The sequence below is a fragment of the Cucurbita pepo genome, chromosome LG04, assembly GCF_002806865.2.
Source record: "Cucurbita pepo subsp. pepo cultivar mu-cu-16 chromosome LG04, ASM280686v2, whole genome shotgun sequence".
In the NCBI taxonomy this organism is placed as follows: Eukaryota; Viridiplantae; Streptophyta; class Magnoliopsida; order Cucurbitales; family Cucurbitaceae; genus Cucurbita; species Cucurbita pepo.
This window is the reverse complement of record NC_036641.1, coordinates 7,685,494-7,698,102: the sequence shown is the minus strand read 5'-3', so window position 1 is coordinate 7,698,102 and position 12,609 is coordinate 7,685,494. Positions and strand designations below refer to the sequence as shown.

General features: G+C 34.7%; 2 protein-coding genes and 3 non-coding genes across 6 annotated transcripts; 3 read left to right on the top strand and 2 right to left on the bottom strand.

Annotated features, from left to right (window-relative positions):
- Positions 1-65: 65 nt before the first annotated feature.
- Positions 66-2,234, bottom strand: LOC111793646 (glucan endo-1,3-beta-glucosidase 12-like). Its single transcript, XM_023675625.1, has 2 exons — positions 767-2,234; positions 66-128 (listed from the first exon to the last, which is right to left on the bottom strand). Exons 1-2 carry the CDS (start codon positions 2,175-2,177, stop codon positions 94-96), a joined length of 1,446 nt encoding a protein of 481 aa, XP_023531393.1. The 5' UTR covers positions 2,178-2,234; the 3' UTR covers positions 66-93.
- Positions 2,235-3,830: 1,596 nt separating this feature from the next.
- Positions 3,831-3,898, top strand: LOC111794136. Its single transcript, XR_002815029.1, has one exon. It is a non-coding gene; the product is annotated as a small nucleolar RNA U49 (small nucleolar RNA).
- A 194-nt stretch (positions 3,899-4,092) lies between these two features.
- LOC111794131 lies at positions 4,093-4,234 on the top strand. Its single transcript, XR_002815025.1, has one exon. It is a non-coding gene; the product is annotated as a small nucleolar RNA snoR2/U65 (small nucleolar RNA).
- Positions 4,235-4,326: 92 nt separating this feature from the next.
- On the top strand, positions 4,327-4,409 carry LOC111794125. Its single transcript, XR_002815020.1, has one exon. It is a non-coding gene; the product is annotated as a small nucleolar RNA snoR77Y (small nucleolar RNA).
- Positions 4,410-4,741: 332 nt separating this feature from the next.
- LOC111793647 lies at positions 4,742-9,723 on the bottom strand. Of its 2 annotated transcripts, XM_023675626.1 has the most exons (11): positions 9,369-9,723; positions 8,789-8,942; positions 8,353-8,527; positions 7,483-7,598; positions 6,699-6,766; positions 6,424-6,427; positions 6,180-6,321; positions 5,490-5,556; positions 5,329-5,400; positions 5,169-5,234; positions 4,742-5,085 (listed from the first exon to the last, which is right to left on the bottom strand). In XM_023675626.1, the coding sequence occupies exons 1-11, from the start codon at positions 9,513-9,515 to the stop codon at positions 4,954-4,956; spliced, it is 1,143 nt and encodes a 380-aa protein (XP_023531394.1). In that variant the 5' UTR covers positions 9,516-9,723; the 3' UTR covers positions 4,742-4,953. The 2 variants fall into 2 exon arrangements, with proteins under 2 accessions (XP_023531394.1, XP_023531395.1); XM_023675627.1 differs by lacking the exon at positions 6,424-6,427 and having other exon boundaries at positions 6,707-6,766.
- Between the last annotated feature and the right edge of the window lie 2,886 nt (positions 9,724-12,609).

Genomic DNA, 12,609 nt, shown 5'->3' with positions numbered 1-12,609 from the left:
CCAAACAATTGGATTACAAAAGAATTCTCTCATACTCTAAACACCAAACATAAAAATTAACCTTTTTTTTTTCTCTCCGTTGTCCCTTCAACTTCAATACCCTGTCGGGAATTCACAGCTCCCATACTCTGCACACACAAAAATACACCAATAATTAAAATAAATAAATAAATAAATAAAAAAAGCTGAGAAATTTGTTTAGACCGGCTCGACATTTCAGACTGATTGAGTCAGTGACCTAAACGATCTCAATAGGGTTCAAATCCAAAAATGACCTCAATTAGGGTTCACATCCAAAACCCATGAACCGAATAGAATTTTTAGTTAGTTGCTCTTCCAAACGACCTCAATTAGGGTTCACATCCAAACCCGCGAACCCACTAGACAAAAAAAAAATCCATTTTTTCTCTTAATTTAAAACACAATTCAAGAAGAGACCAAATTGAATTTTTATCAGTTTTTAGAAACCAAAATTTAAAATTTAAAATAGTTAAAATAATATTTGAGTAAAAAGATTAATTAGGGGTTCCCAAAAAGATGGGTCCACGTAAGCAAAACTAAGATTCCCTTTCTCTAATAATGCTCGGCATGTGGGCTGTAAAATTTGGCTTCTTACTGAGCTGGCCTGCACCTCCATCAGTCCACCTCGTGGACCACGTCAGCGCATTAAAAAATGAAAACCAGGCCGGACCCGGTCGGCTCGAGTCGTAGTAAAAAAAATATATATAAAAAAATAATAAAAAAGAGAAAACTATAGAGTACTTACTCGGTGGTTGCGTGACTACGTAAGCCGCCCCTCCAAAGTAACACGTGCCAGTCTTTCGCCCGTTCTTCTGATAATAACTATTGAAAGCATACGAAGCATGTGCCTCAAGCGTGTTAGGATTGTAACACGTGGCACCCACTTGGATTGGACGGCAATCCGCCCCTCCTTCACCACAAGCATAATCTAGACTCGCCTGCAGCTTCTCTTTCCCCGCTTCACCACTCGCAACGCACCACGTATTCCCCGTTTGACTTTTTGAAACATTCCCACCGCCGTTGACTGGTCCGGACTTCCCGTCGCCACCGGTAGCCGGCGACGGCGACGGCGATGGTTTGTCGTGGTAGTCTTTCAACCCCTCTGTTGTGAAAGGGATATCGTAAACTGATTCTTCGTTAGGGTAAAATAAGCCGTAGTTTCTTTCCGATGTGGGACCGTTCTTTTTGTTTTCGTTGAAAAGGGCGAATAAATAGACGGTCAGATCTGCTTTCGGCCGCAATGGAGTTCCGCCGCCGCTCAAAATCCGCCGGACCAGATTCCCGTTGTATGCGGCGGCGTTTTCGACACTAGCGCCAATCTCGTTCTCGTCGCCTTTAGACGGCCACCCAGTTTCGGTAACCACCATTTTAATGTCGTCGTATTTCAGAGCCGACATGGCGGCGAAAACGGCGTCGATTTGGGCGTCGAATAAACTGAAGTACCGGTAACCGCTACCGGCATCCACCACGCCGGGGTTCTCCCGGAAAAGAGCGTAGTCTAAAGAAATCACATCGGAGTTAGACTCGTAAGCGAAAAATGGGTAAGCGTTAACCATCAAATAAGAGCCAGTCTGCCGGAGAAACTCCAGCATTGGCCGGAAAACCGATTCGATAAGCTCCGGACGGAATGAACCGGCGGAGGAAGGGTAAGAGTTTTGCAGGGCGCTTAAGGCTATAGGAGAAGAGACTTTAATGGAGGAATGGAGGTTGTATTTAACGAGGGCTTGGTGAATGTTCTTCATGGCCGGAATGAGAAACGACGTCGTGTTATGTGGGTCAACAAAGACTTCGTTGCCGACAGCAATGGCTTCGATTTCCGTGGAAGGGTAGTAGGCGACGATGTTCTTTTCGACCCATGTGTAGGCGAAGGTGAGGCGTTTGGCGGCGGCGAAGAGGAGTTCGTTGGGCAAATCGACGGTGACTTTAATGCCAGAGCCGGAAATGGCTCTGAGAACGGCCGGATCGGTGTCGTAAACCTTGACCCTTTGAAGGGCGTGGGATTTGAGGAGGTTAACGACCTTGACGGCGGAAGGGAGATTGTTGGCGATTCTGCCATAGTTGACACCAATGGAACCAGCCTTTGTAACAACAGGGAAGCTTGGGGAGAGGAGGAGGAGGAAGAAGACGAAGAGGAAGGAGAGGGTTAGGCGCTCCATTACTGTGAGTGAGTGAGTGAGTGAGTGAGTGAGTGGGTGAGTAGAGGAGCGAGTGGGAGAATGAGCGATGGGTGCGTATTTTATTAATGAGAAAGATCAGAGATGGGCCCAACCTGTGCACTGCAAGACAAATGCCACAAAACATCCCTCATATCATTCCTCTATTATTTATGTAACTAGTAAACTAAAAATAAACTCCAAAATTGAACGTGTTTGGCTATGTAACGGTCCATATCCACTGCTAACAGATGTTTAAACGTGCCAAGCTTCCCTTTCAAAGCTTTAAAACGCATCTACGAGGAAGGTTTCTGCACCCTTATAAATGGTGATTTGTTCTCCTCCCCAACCAATGTGGGACGTAGCAGTAAAATATGGTATGTACGCCAAATCCATATCCCAGCAAAACTTGATATGAATCTTGGTGGATATTGCTTTCGTTGGGCTCCCCTCAAGGTTTGAAAACCTCGATTCTCTTCTCTAGCCAAGGTAGGATATCATAATCCACCCCCTTAGTAGCTCAAACTCATCATTGGTATTATTCTTTATGGACATTTTCTTATGAGCTTTCTTTCAAAGTTTTGTTATATTATCTGACTAATGTGGGATCTCATATTTTGGTATTAGGCTGTTACACAACCCTTCCAATGTATTTGAGGACAAAACTAGTAAGTTTGAAATCATTTAAAAGATTGCCTCAATGTCTCAAGCTCGAGAATAATGTCGGGTCAAAGGTTTAGGAGTTCTGGAAGGCAAGGTTGATTTATCCAACATAACTATAAGATAATACATGAATTCGACCGATTAAGTTAAATTTTCCAAAATATAAACTCTCGCCCTAAATGAATAATATAAATTAAAATTATATAATATTTTGATCGAGAATATATGGTGCAGAGTTCAATTATACATTAATAAACTATTATAGTCTTATTATTATTATTATTCCTTTTGTTAAGTAACCAACTACCCATTAAAATAACGTTCTAAAATATTGGCCGTCGAATCTAGCCACGACTGAAATCGTAAAAAATGAACGGTCAAGATCTCTGATCCACAAGCTAATCACACCAGTACTTTTTTGGCAATTGGGCCCACATAAGACGACCATTTTCCTGGTATTGCTAAAATTTATCATTTTTATATTCTGTAGCGGCGCTGCATCGTTCTCCATGTGACGTCGACGTGAATGGACTCCACGTGGCAAATAAATTAAAAATATATGCTGATATCAGCCAGGTCAACCGGAGTGAGTGGGACTGGTGAACCAGCGAATCATTACGGTAATTAATGGTTTATTTTTTACTTTTCGCCCATGTTTTATGGTTGGCAAGGGAGATTAAATAATAAAATCAAATATATATTTTTTGAACCGAATTGGATGAATCGGGCTTCTTTAATTGGACCCGGATTTTTCCGACCCGTTTGCTCATTTTATACTCTCGGCCCATATTGCAACCCCAACATCTGAAATTAGGGTTACGAATTCGTCGCTGCTAAACCCTTGGAGTCCTTCCTTCGCCTCCATAAATATCGACCCACGTTCTTCATCTTCCTCACATTTCTGTAGCGGAATTCGTCTATAGTTCTTAGTTCTCCGATGTTCGTCCTGGCGATTTCTTTTTGTAGCTTTAGGGTTTAATTTTGTGTTAGAAGTTCCGATGAAGAAGCACTCCCAAAATTGATAGGAAGTGCCGTATGACACTCCAAATCGCAGCGAGAAGGCATGGATACGACTGTTGGCTCCCATCAGCCAGTGGCCTCCGACGCCGATTCGTTTCTATTTTGGAGCGGGCTGGTTGTTGGATCATTTTGCTGTTTGGGGATTTTCAGCCGTTTTCTGTGATTCTCCTGTGTGGTTGATTTGAAACGGGTCGCTGAGGATAATTTGATTTTCTTTCATTCTTTTTGTTTTTTCGGTTCGATGCCACGTCGTCGAGAGCTCAATGGCGGTGACCGACGATGCTATGATTGAACCAAAACCAAATTTTTCACATCTTGATAGGAATCTGTTCATCTTTTTCTATAGATTTACAGAGCCGTTTTGTGTGATTACATTTTTTTTAAGACTCATCTCATCTTTCTCATACCCTGATTTCATCACAAATCATGAACTTTTCCCAGATCTGAGACTTTTTTTTATTGATTTCGAAAGCCAATGAGGATTTGTTCTTTTAGTTGGAATTACCGGCTGAATTTTCTTGATGTCAAATAGACTGCTATCTGAGGCTTTGAAGATTTGTAATGTTCTTATTTTTATTTCTTAAGATTTGTAGTTGAAATTTCATTACGTCGATTGATTTTACAAGAATCCTAAAATATCCACCATCAAATTTATCGTCTAGGTTTTTTAATGCAAATTTGTCTATTCCTTTTTTAATTTTTGAGATCTTTTAATTGATAATACTTCGGAATTTTAAGAATCTTTTTAATTTGAAATTATTAATTCATCTGTTATTAAATTAATTCTCAATATTTATTTATTTTTATACCAAGTAATTGTACTACATAAAAATACCATTTACATACAAAGTGTAAATATCATGAAAAACAAAACAAACAATATATTGAAATCAATAAAAAGATTATATATTGATTAAATGGTAGTAAACTTAGTAACAAATAAATATTATAATTGACAAAATATGTTAAAATTCAAAATTTAAATACAAAATACAAGCGGTTCCATCTGCAGCCTAAAAAGAATCACGGGGGATGATAAGCCATAAACCAAGAGGCACAAATTGGAGCCCGTATTGGAAGAATAGGTTAGGACAGTTTATTCAGTTTCTGTATCAGGACCAACGTATAAAGTCCAACACTGAGAGATAAGGATAAGTATGATTCCAAATATTTGCCCGTAAGGTGCCACTCGTAATATTCCAAAATGCCATATTTGCACCAATGCAGCCTGTGGAAGAATTCAAGGATTCACTATAAGTTAGGACGACCAACACCATGAACGAACAAACAGAACTTGTAAAATATATGTACCTCCATGAAAATAATGTTGCAAACTTTACTTGTTTTCTCAAGTTGAAGTCCCCGAGCCCAACAAACCTTCATTTATGTTGTGGACATAAATTGTTAGCAGCATTACTTGATCGACCGATTGCTTAATGAATATGCATATTTTTGTAGGTTTTTGAATTACCTCGGCCAAGAAGGCAAGCAGACCAAGAACTAGCATCAATAAAAATGAACGAAGATTTGGCAGCACCAGAGTCTGTATCAGCATTGATAGGATTCATAAAAGGGGTTCATAAAACTCAAATTCCAATGACAGGATTTAACTATTTTTGGAACATGGATCACCTCAAAGACTACTGAACATATTCCAGTGACAGGACAAGCCAGCATGCCGAAAGATAAAACTGTAACCCTGCAAGATTGAGAACAGGATTTCCTGTCAATCTATTCATGGTCAATGCTAAGATGATATCAACAGAGGAAACCGCAAGCACTCGATTGCAGTTTAATGTTTTTTTCTATTTTTTCTCCCGGATTTATGAACTAATCCAGTTTTGTGGGATATGAAAATTATATAGCAGGCTTTTGAAGCTCACGTTCAGTATCATAAGCCTAGTAACAAATCTTAAGCAGAGTAAGTGTGGAGAGCATAGGAAGCCTAGATTTAAAAGTTCAGTTATAGAAACATTGAGTTTACGTACTGTGCGGGGTTATTAATCAGTGAGTTACGCTGTTAGGCACATGAAATCCTCATCCAAACATGTTCCGAGTGCAGGTTTCATAAGCTAGTTTGTGTTGATTCCAATGAGAAGGATCCCTAAGATTGATACAATAGCCTAAAATCCTACAGACACAAGTAGACACCTGGAGAGCAAAAATCCTAATCAATCCGGATTTATTATGTTCTTAAGACCTGAAATTTGTATAGAAAATGCGTGCGTGTAGGAATGACAAATGTTATTAAGATCAAAATTGCATGTGTAATGAAAACCTCTTTTGTCATTCTGAGTACGCAGGGAAAGTTAATAATCTTACACTGGTTGATCAGATGCTTTTGCACTAGCCCTTATAAGGCAGAAGCTAATTCCACCAGCTATTGATGTAAGAAGACCAATTAATATTGCATACACACGATGACTTCCCAGGATTGTGATTCCTTTTTCATCTTCAGTAAACCCTTCAAATAAGGTAATGTAATAGTTGAAGTGTAAGAGAAACTGCAACTCGTTCCATTACATGCTCAAGCTAAAGGCAACTGTGAGTTTAGATGAATGTTTACCTGCCTTATAAGGAAACAAATGAAGATTCAATATGAAGGAAATAAATAATGGTATTAGCCACCAGTTGCTTAAACAGACGGTCAACATGTATCTTTCTTGTCGAGTTGCACAAACTTTAACAGCAAAATAGAATAAAAAAGTGTGTTTTGGGTGGAGGTGTGGAGGATCCTATTAGTGTTTGAGCATAGAACTATCTAAATAGCTATTTGGGGGGGGGGGGGGAACAATTGTATGCTAGCAACATGGTAAAAGAACCAAGGGTAAGTTAACTCACTTCGGTACCTTGACTAGTGAATATTTCTTGGAATAGTAGTAGAACACCCAAAAAACTGCAAGCAAGACCTGAAATGAGAGAGTACCCAGAAAGAAATCGCTTTTTAGCTCCACGAAACACATTTCATATTTTTTAAAAAAATAAAAAAATAAACTGAAAGGACGAAATGAAATGCATTAACTAGCGTCTAATAATAAAAGAAATAATATGAAATGCAAACAACAAAGATTCTAAAGAGAGAGGCTTTATTATCATGTTCACACTTTTCTATTTAACAGAGGTGCTGAAAACTCCACTCCTACTTACCCTCCACTGATCCTTTGCGGGATTTGCCTACCCCAAGTCTAGCTCCAACAGCAAGGATTTTATCAAGTTGTAAAGTTTTTAGTTTGAATAAGGATGAAACCACAATCTAGAAAGGTATCTTCAAACATCCCAGGCCCTTACCACTGGGGCACCCCTTGCAGTAACCATCATGCTTAATGTTGTTAAATATTAATGAACTTCACGAAACGAAAGAGGACTTCACACGTCATACTTTAAGTTAAAAAAACTAACACATTCTAGAAGATAAAACAGTGATCATATGAATTTCAATAAAATCAAACTCATGTAGGGAGAAAACCAAAATTGGGTTCCATTATTTTTTTATCAATCTCATCAGCTGTTTCAATGGAATAATTCAAATATAATGAATGGTAGATTACTAATCAATGTGTAACATCTTTTCACATCATGATGCATTCTTTGGAGGGTGGAAAATGAAAATTAATCAAATGCATACCCCCAAAGTCCGAAAATTTTAACTTTTCGTGTAAAATAAACCTTGCCATAACTGAAGCCAATATTGGAGTAATAAAGCTCAATACAATTGCCTGAGACAAAGGCAGGCTTTGAATGCTGAAAAAAAAAACAAATAAAAGAAACAGTTTATATTCAGTAAAGCTCCAAAATCTCAGAAACAAAAGGCAAGATTAGCAAATCAACACTGGATGGTTGCCTGATGGAACTGGAGACAGAGTAATAACTTTCAATTGTAAAGGTACATAGTAATAGTAATTATATCAGAAATTTTTCTTTAAACTATGTCCCAGACAAGGCCATAAGTTGTGGGATGTCAGGTAGTTTTCACAAAATGTAATGAAATTGCATGCAATGATTTTCAAAGGAAAATAGCAAATAAAGGATCTACTTGGTTGTCTTTAAACTCCAAGACCATATGATGATCAAGGCACTAGATGATGACTCCAATAGCAATGATGTCTTGCAATATACAAAGTATGGGAGTAAATTTATCACAACCATACAAGAAACGTATTTTACATTTGATAGAAAACAACCCACTGTATGAAGCAACAAAGAGGAAAAAAGGAGGGGTAAGACGTCACCCATGCCCATGGACATGGAGTAATAAAAGACTTCCTAAATGACATCTATAATAAAAGTGGACTAACTAAAAAAGAACCTGTTAAAAGAGCTCCAACTTGAGGCTACAGTTTGAACCAGTCCATAAAAATCCTCCTAAAAATATCATTCAAAACTCCACTGTTCCTTTTAATACAAAGATACCAAATTCTATGCAAACAATTCTTTAAATACCCACACTGGAATTGAGCTTTATTTGCCATAAAAAAACAGGACTAACGTAATATACCTGTAAATAAAACCCATCAATGAGATAAGTCCGGACAGGGCACGAGCAACCAGAAGCTTATTAACATGTGTCTGTCCAAACATTGGTTGGTCGTTCCTCCTCAACCACAAATACGATAGTATTGTAATAATTGTACATCTTGAAAAAGCCATTTCAAGAATTGGTATAGACTGAGCTGCCAAAACAAGTGGAAATTTGAATAACAACACAATACTAAAGCTCAGCCGGAAAGAAGAACATTTATCAATTGGTTGGATAAGAAACTTTGTTAATTTCTAAGAAGTAATCACAAACCAGAATATCTAAGAACTAAGAACTAATCACAAACCAAAATCTACTGGAAGAGGAAATGACAATCCACACACTACGTAAAGCACCGCGTTTCATTATAATATAGAAACATTTCAAAATTTAGTCGGGAGAAAAATTTACTAACCAGAAAAAATATCCATCAGAACTTCCATGGCAAAGTAGAAGATGGAGGATAGAGAAGCACACAGTAGACCAGAATATCTTGATCCACCCCAAATCCAAATAATAGATTGGGATATTGAAGATGCATCACTTTCATGGAGTTTATTCACCTGCTCCTGCAAATGTACATAAAACAATAATTGTCATGAGATTTCATCAAATTAAACAACTCGAATTATATTCATCACATAAAAGAAATGCAAACATCAAATGAAAAGAAAAAAAAAATGTGACCGGGGCCTTCTTGGTGCAAAGACTTTGATTAACAATATGTGTTCCAATCTCCTTGCATTGCAGAGTAACCTAACACTACTTCAAAATCTCTAAAGTGATCTTAGATAATCCAAGGAACAGAGAAGACAAACCAAACGCATAATATGAATATAGAGAAAGAAATATCGAAGTGCGACATGTTAATTGAGAAATCGTAGTGCCAAAACATCGAGACATTGAGTTTCCACATCTCCACAACCAAAATCGGTAGCAACGGATGAACAAAAGATAGAAATTATGGACGGAGAAGTACGCATCATGAGTTATACCGAAGGTTTTCTTCGAGGATATGAAATGGTGAAGATGTTGATCTTGGGCTTTACAATTTGATCGGCGTCGGACATTGTCGGAGGTTCATCCCGGACGATAAGCTCCACTAAATGATCCGTTTCACTGTGGATCTTATCGGACGCCATTCTTGGAATTCCCGGATGAGGAGAAATTAAGAAAAAATTTACAGATTCAGAGTTCGAACATCGAGAATGACGGATGAACAAAGCAAGACAGCCACAAGAACAAGCCCCTTGAATTTCTCCCGGCCTTTTCTTTTCCCTCCAGGAATTGCAAATTACTCCTCCTGATTTAGCATCATTATGTATGGATAATTACAAATTACACCCTTCAAATTAATCAAATCGGTTCCAAGCACAATTTACATTCTTATTTGATTTACCAACAAACAATATTATTGTTATATAAAAACTATATGATAAAAATAGATTTATTTAGTAAATATTATTTAATAATTCTAATGGAAAATAATAATAAACTTTAAAATAACTTTACGCTATCATATTTATTAATATAGATAATATTGTGTATTTATTTTGACAAATCATATATCATTAATTAAATAAAAAGTTTGGTCATAATTTAATTTAAAGATTTCCCATAATCAAATCAACATGCAATTATTTAGGCTAAGCATGTGTTTAATTAGTTTAAACAAATATATATATATATATATATTCCATTTCAATTGCTTTTTAGCAAGGACAAAAAAAGAAAAAAGAAAAAAGAAAAGACATTTGCTATATATTTTATTTTGACTTAAAAAGTTGAACAAAATCCCTTTTATTGACTTTATTTGAATAAACTATTACAAATAAAAATAAATTGAATAATATCAAATTAATGGTTTAATATTTTAAAAAATATTTGATTACATCTTGCGAGATCAAAAATTAATAAAATTATTTTTAAAATTTTATAAAATAATTAAAAATATATAATTTCTATAAATTTCACTCTCTTCCAAATAAATAGACTTGAAATAGTTAAAATCTTAAAAGAGTACAAAAAAAATATAATAATACAAAAAAAAATAATGAGTTAAACAGACAAAACTTCATAAATAATTAAGAAAAATGGAAATTTTACAAAATTGGCATAATTTAAATAAAGATGAAAAAGGGTGAAAAAAAAAAAGATTTATAATAATATAATAAAAGTAAAAACAAAAGGTTGGAATTATGAATATAACCTCCTGGGTGTCGGCCGGACAGGTGGGGACCACCGGTGGGACCCACAAAGATTGGTGTTTTAACTTTGTGCGGCCCGCCACCCTTTCTTCCCACCACCGACAATCCCTAAATATTTCCAATTTTATTTTTTATCGTTTTTTTTGTGGCTTTCCATTTTCTACCCACTTTAATTTACTGTTTTGCCCCTCACAATAAAATAAATATATAAAATAAAATTGAAAATATATCCTTTTCTATAAATGGTTTTCTAAAGCAATCAATATTAATTATTTTATTGCATTAAATTTGGTATTTGGTATTTTTATATTTTTAATTTGATTGTTGTTATTGTCTATATTTTAATAATATCATTATTGTCTCCAATATTTATTTAATTATAAGTTATTGCAAACATTTCAAATTAATGAAAAAATTAATATAAAAAGTCATATATAATATATATATGATGATGGATGAAGTTGACAACAACGTCTTTATCCTTAATTTAATGATATAAATGTCTACCATATGTCATATTTGTTATAAAGCATACATTTAAAAAAAAAAGTCGAGATGATAGGTCGTATGATTATTTACTCGATAAATATTTATTGTAAATTACATTATTTTTCAAAGTTAGGCTTAATATTTATATTATGAAATTATTTATCGTAAATTACATTATTTTTCAAAGTTAGGCTTAATATTTATATTATGAAATTAATAAATTTAAATAGAAAAGAAAAAAGAAGAATAAATTTGAAAGGTGGAAAATAATCTGAATATATTATATTAAAGCGATCGGATATAATAATATCAGTGGGATTTATTCTTTTCTTTTTTCTTTTTCTTTTTTTATTCACAGATTGAATTATTCTTATTTTTATATTGTAGCAAATTAAAAACGATTTTGCTATATTACTAAACGGCGGCGTTTTGGAATAGTAAAAGTAATTTAGAGCTAATTTGGATTATGTATTATGATTATATAATTAACAAATAAATTTAGGAATGTTATAATTATATAATTAAAATGCTAATTTGCGTGAGAATTTCCATAATTAGGGGAAATTATTGACACTTGCCTTATTCTTAAATTCGTGGGGGCCATCTAATTTATTTTTGTTTTTCCTTTTATTTTTTCATGTGAATATTACGTTTAAATTGAATTAAATAATGGCGACAAATAAATATTATTATATATCACGTGAAATAATGCATGTATGAATTATATTCTATTATTTATTTTATTTTTCTCACCTTTCAAATCAATTTATTAAAATATTTTTATATTCAAATATTAAATGCCGTTTTAAAAAATGTTGATCCACAACACAGTACGGGATCTCACAGTCCACCTCTTCACCGTCCTCGCTGGCACAACACCCCGTGTCTGACTTTGATATCGTTTGTAACATCTTAAGCCTAGGTAGCAAACCGATTTGGTTCCATTTGTAATAGGTCAAGTTCATCGCTAGCATATATCTTCTACTTTGGCCCGTATAGTTGTCAACTTTAAAACTGATCAGGGATCTCAAGCATTGACATAAAGTTTATGTTAATATATATATATATATATATTTTTGATTAAAATATCACTTGAACGTATTTATTTTAGACATGGTTCTATTTTAATTCATATACATACTTTTTTATAAATATTAAACATAATGATTTAAAATTAGCATAAAATCATATCGTATATCATTTAATTTTTATGTCTAATTAATTATAACTTAGGGACTAAAATTTATAAATTTAAGAATTACAGTACCATTAGCAATTATTTACCAAAATGTCCGCCAAAATTAGAAAATGAGCGATTAAAAAGGGGTTTAATGGTAAATATGAAATTTTGAAGGGGGGAAAATAAATGTTAGGAAACTGTCTAATCCAAACTACCCGCCCAAAAATCACGGCTCTCTTGTAATTTTTTTTTTTTTTTTTAATAAATTCAAAATACTATTAAAAGATTTATTAGATAGTTTTTTATATAGTAGATTATAATTTTACCTGATAAAAACAATTTAGCATTTTTTAATAATTA

Coding starts and splice junctions, on each gene's coding strand:
- LOC111793647 (XM_023675626.1), bottom strand. CDS start 9,515: ATGGCGTCCGATAAGATCCACAGTGAAACGGATCATTTAGTGGAGCTT. Junction 7,599..8,352: donor TTGATGGGTTTTATTTACAG/GTATATTACGTT, acceptor TTTTTTTTTCAG/CATTCAAAGCCTGCCTTTGT. Junction 5,401..5,489: donor TATGTTCAGTAGTCTTTGAG/GTGATCCATGTT, acceptor ATGCTGATACAG/ACTCTGGTGCTGCCAAATCT.
- LOC111793646 (XM_023675625.1), bottom strand. CDS start 2,177: ATGGAGCGCCTAACCCTCTCCTTCCTCTTCGTCTTCTTCCTCCTCCTC. Junction 129..766: donor CGTAGTCACGCAACCACCGA/GTAAGTACTCTA, acceptor TTGTGTGTGCAG/AGTATGGGAGCTGTGAATTC.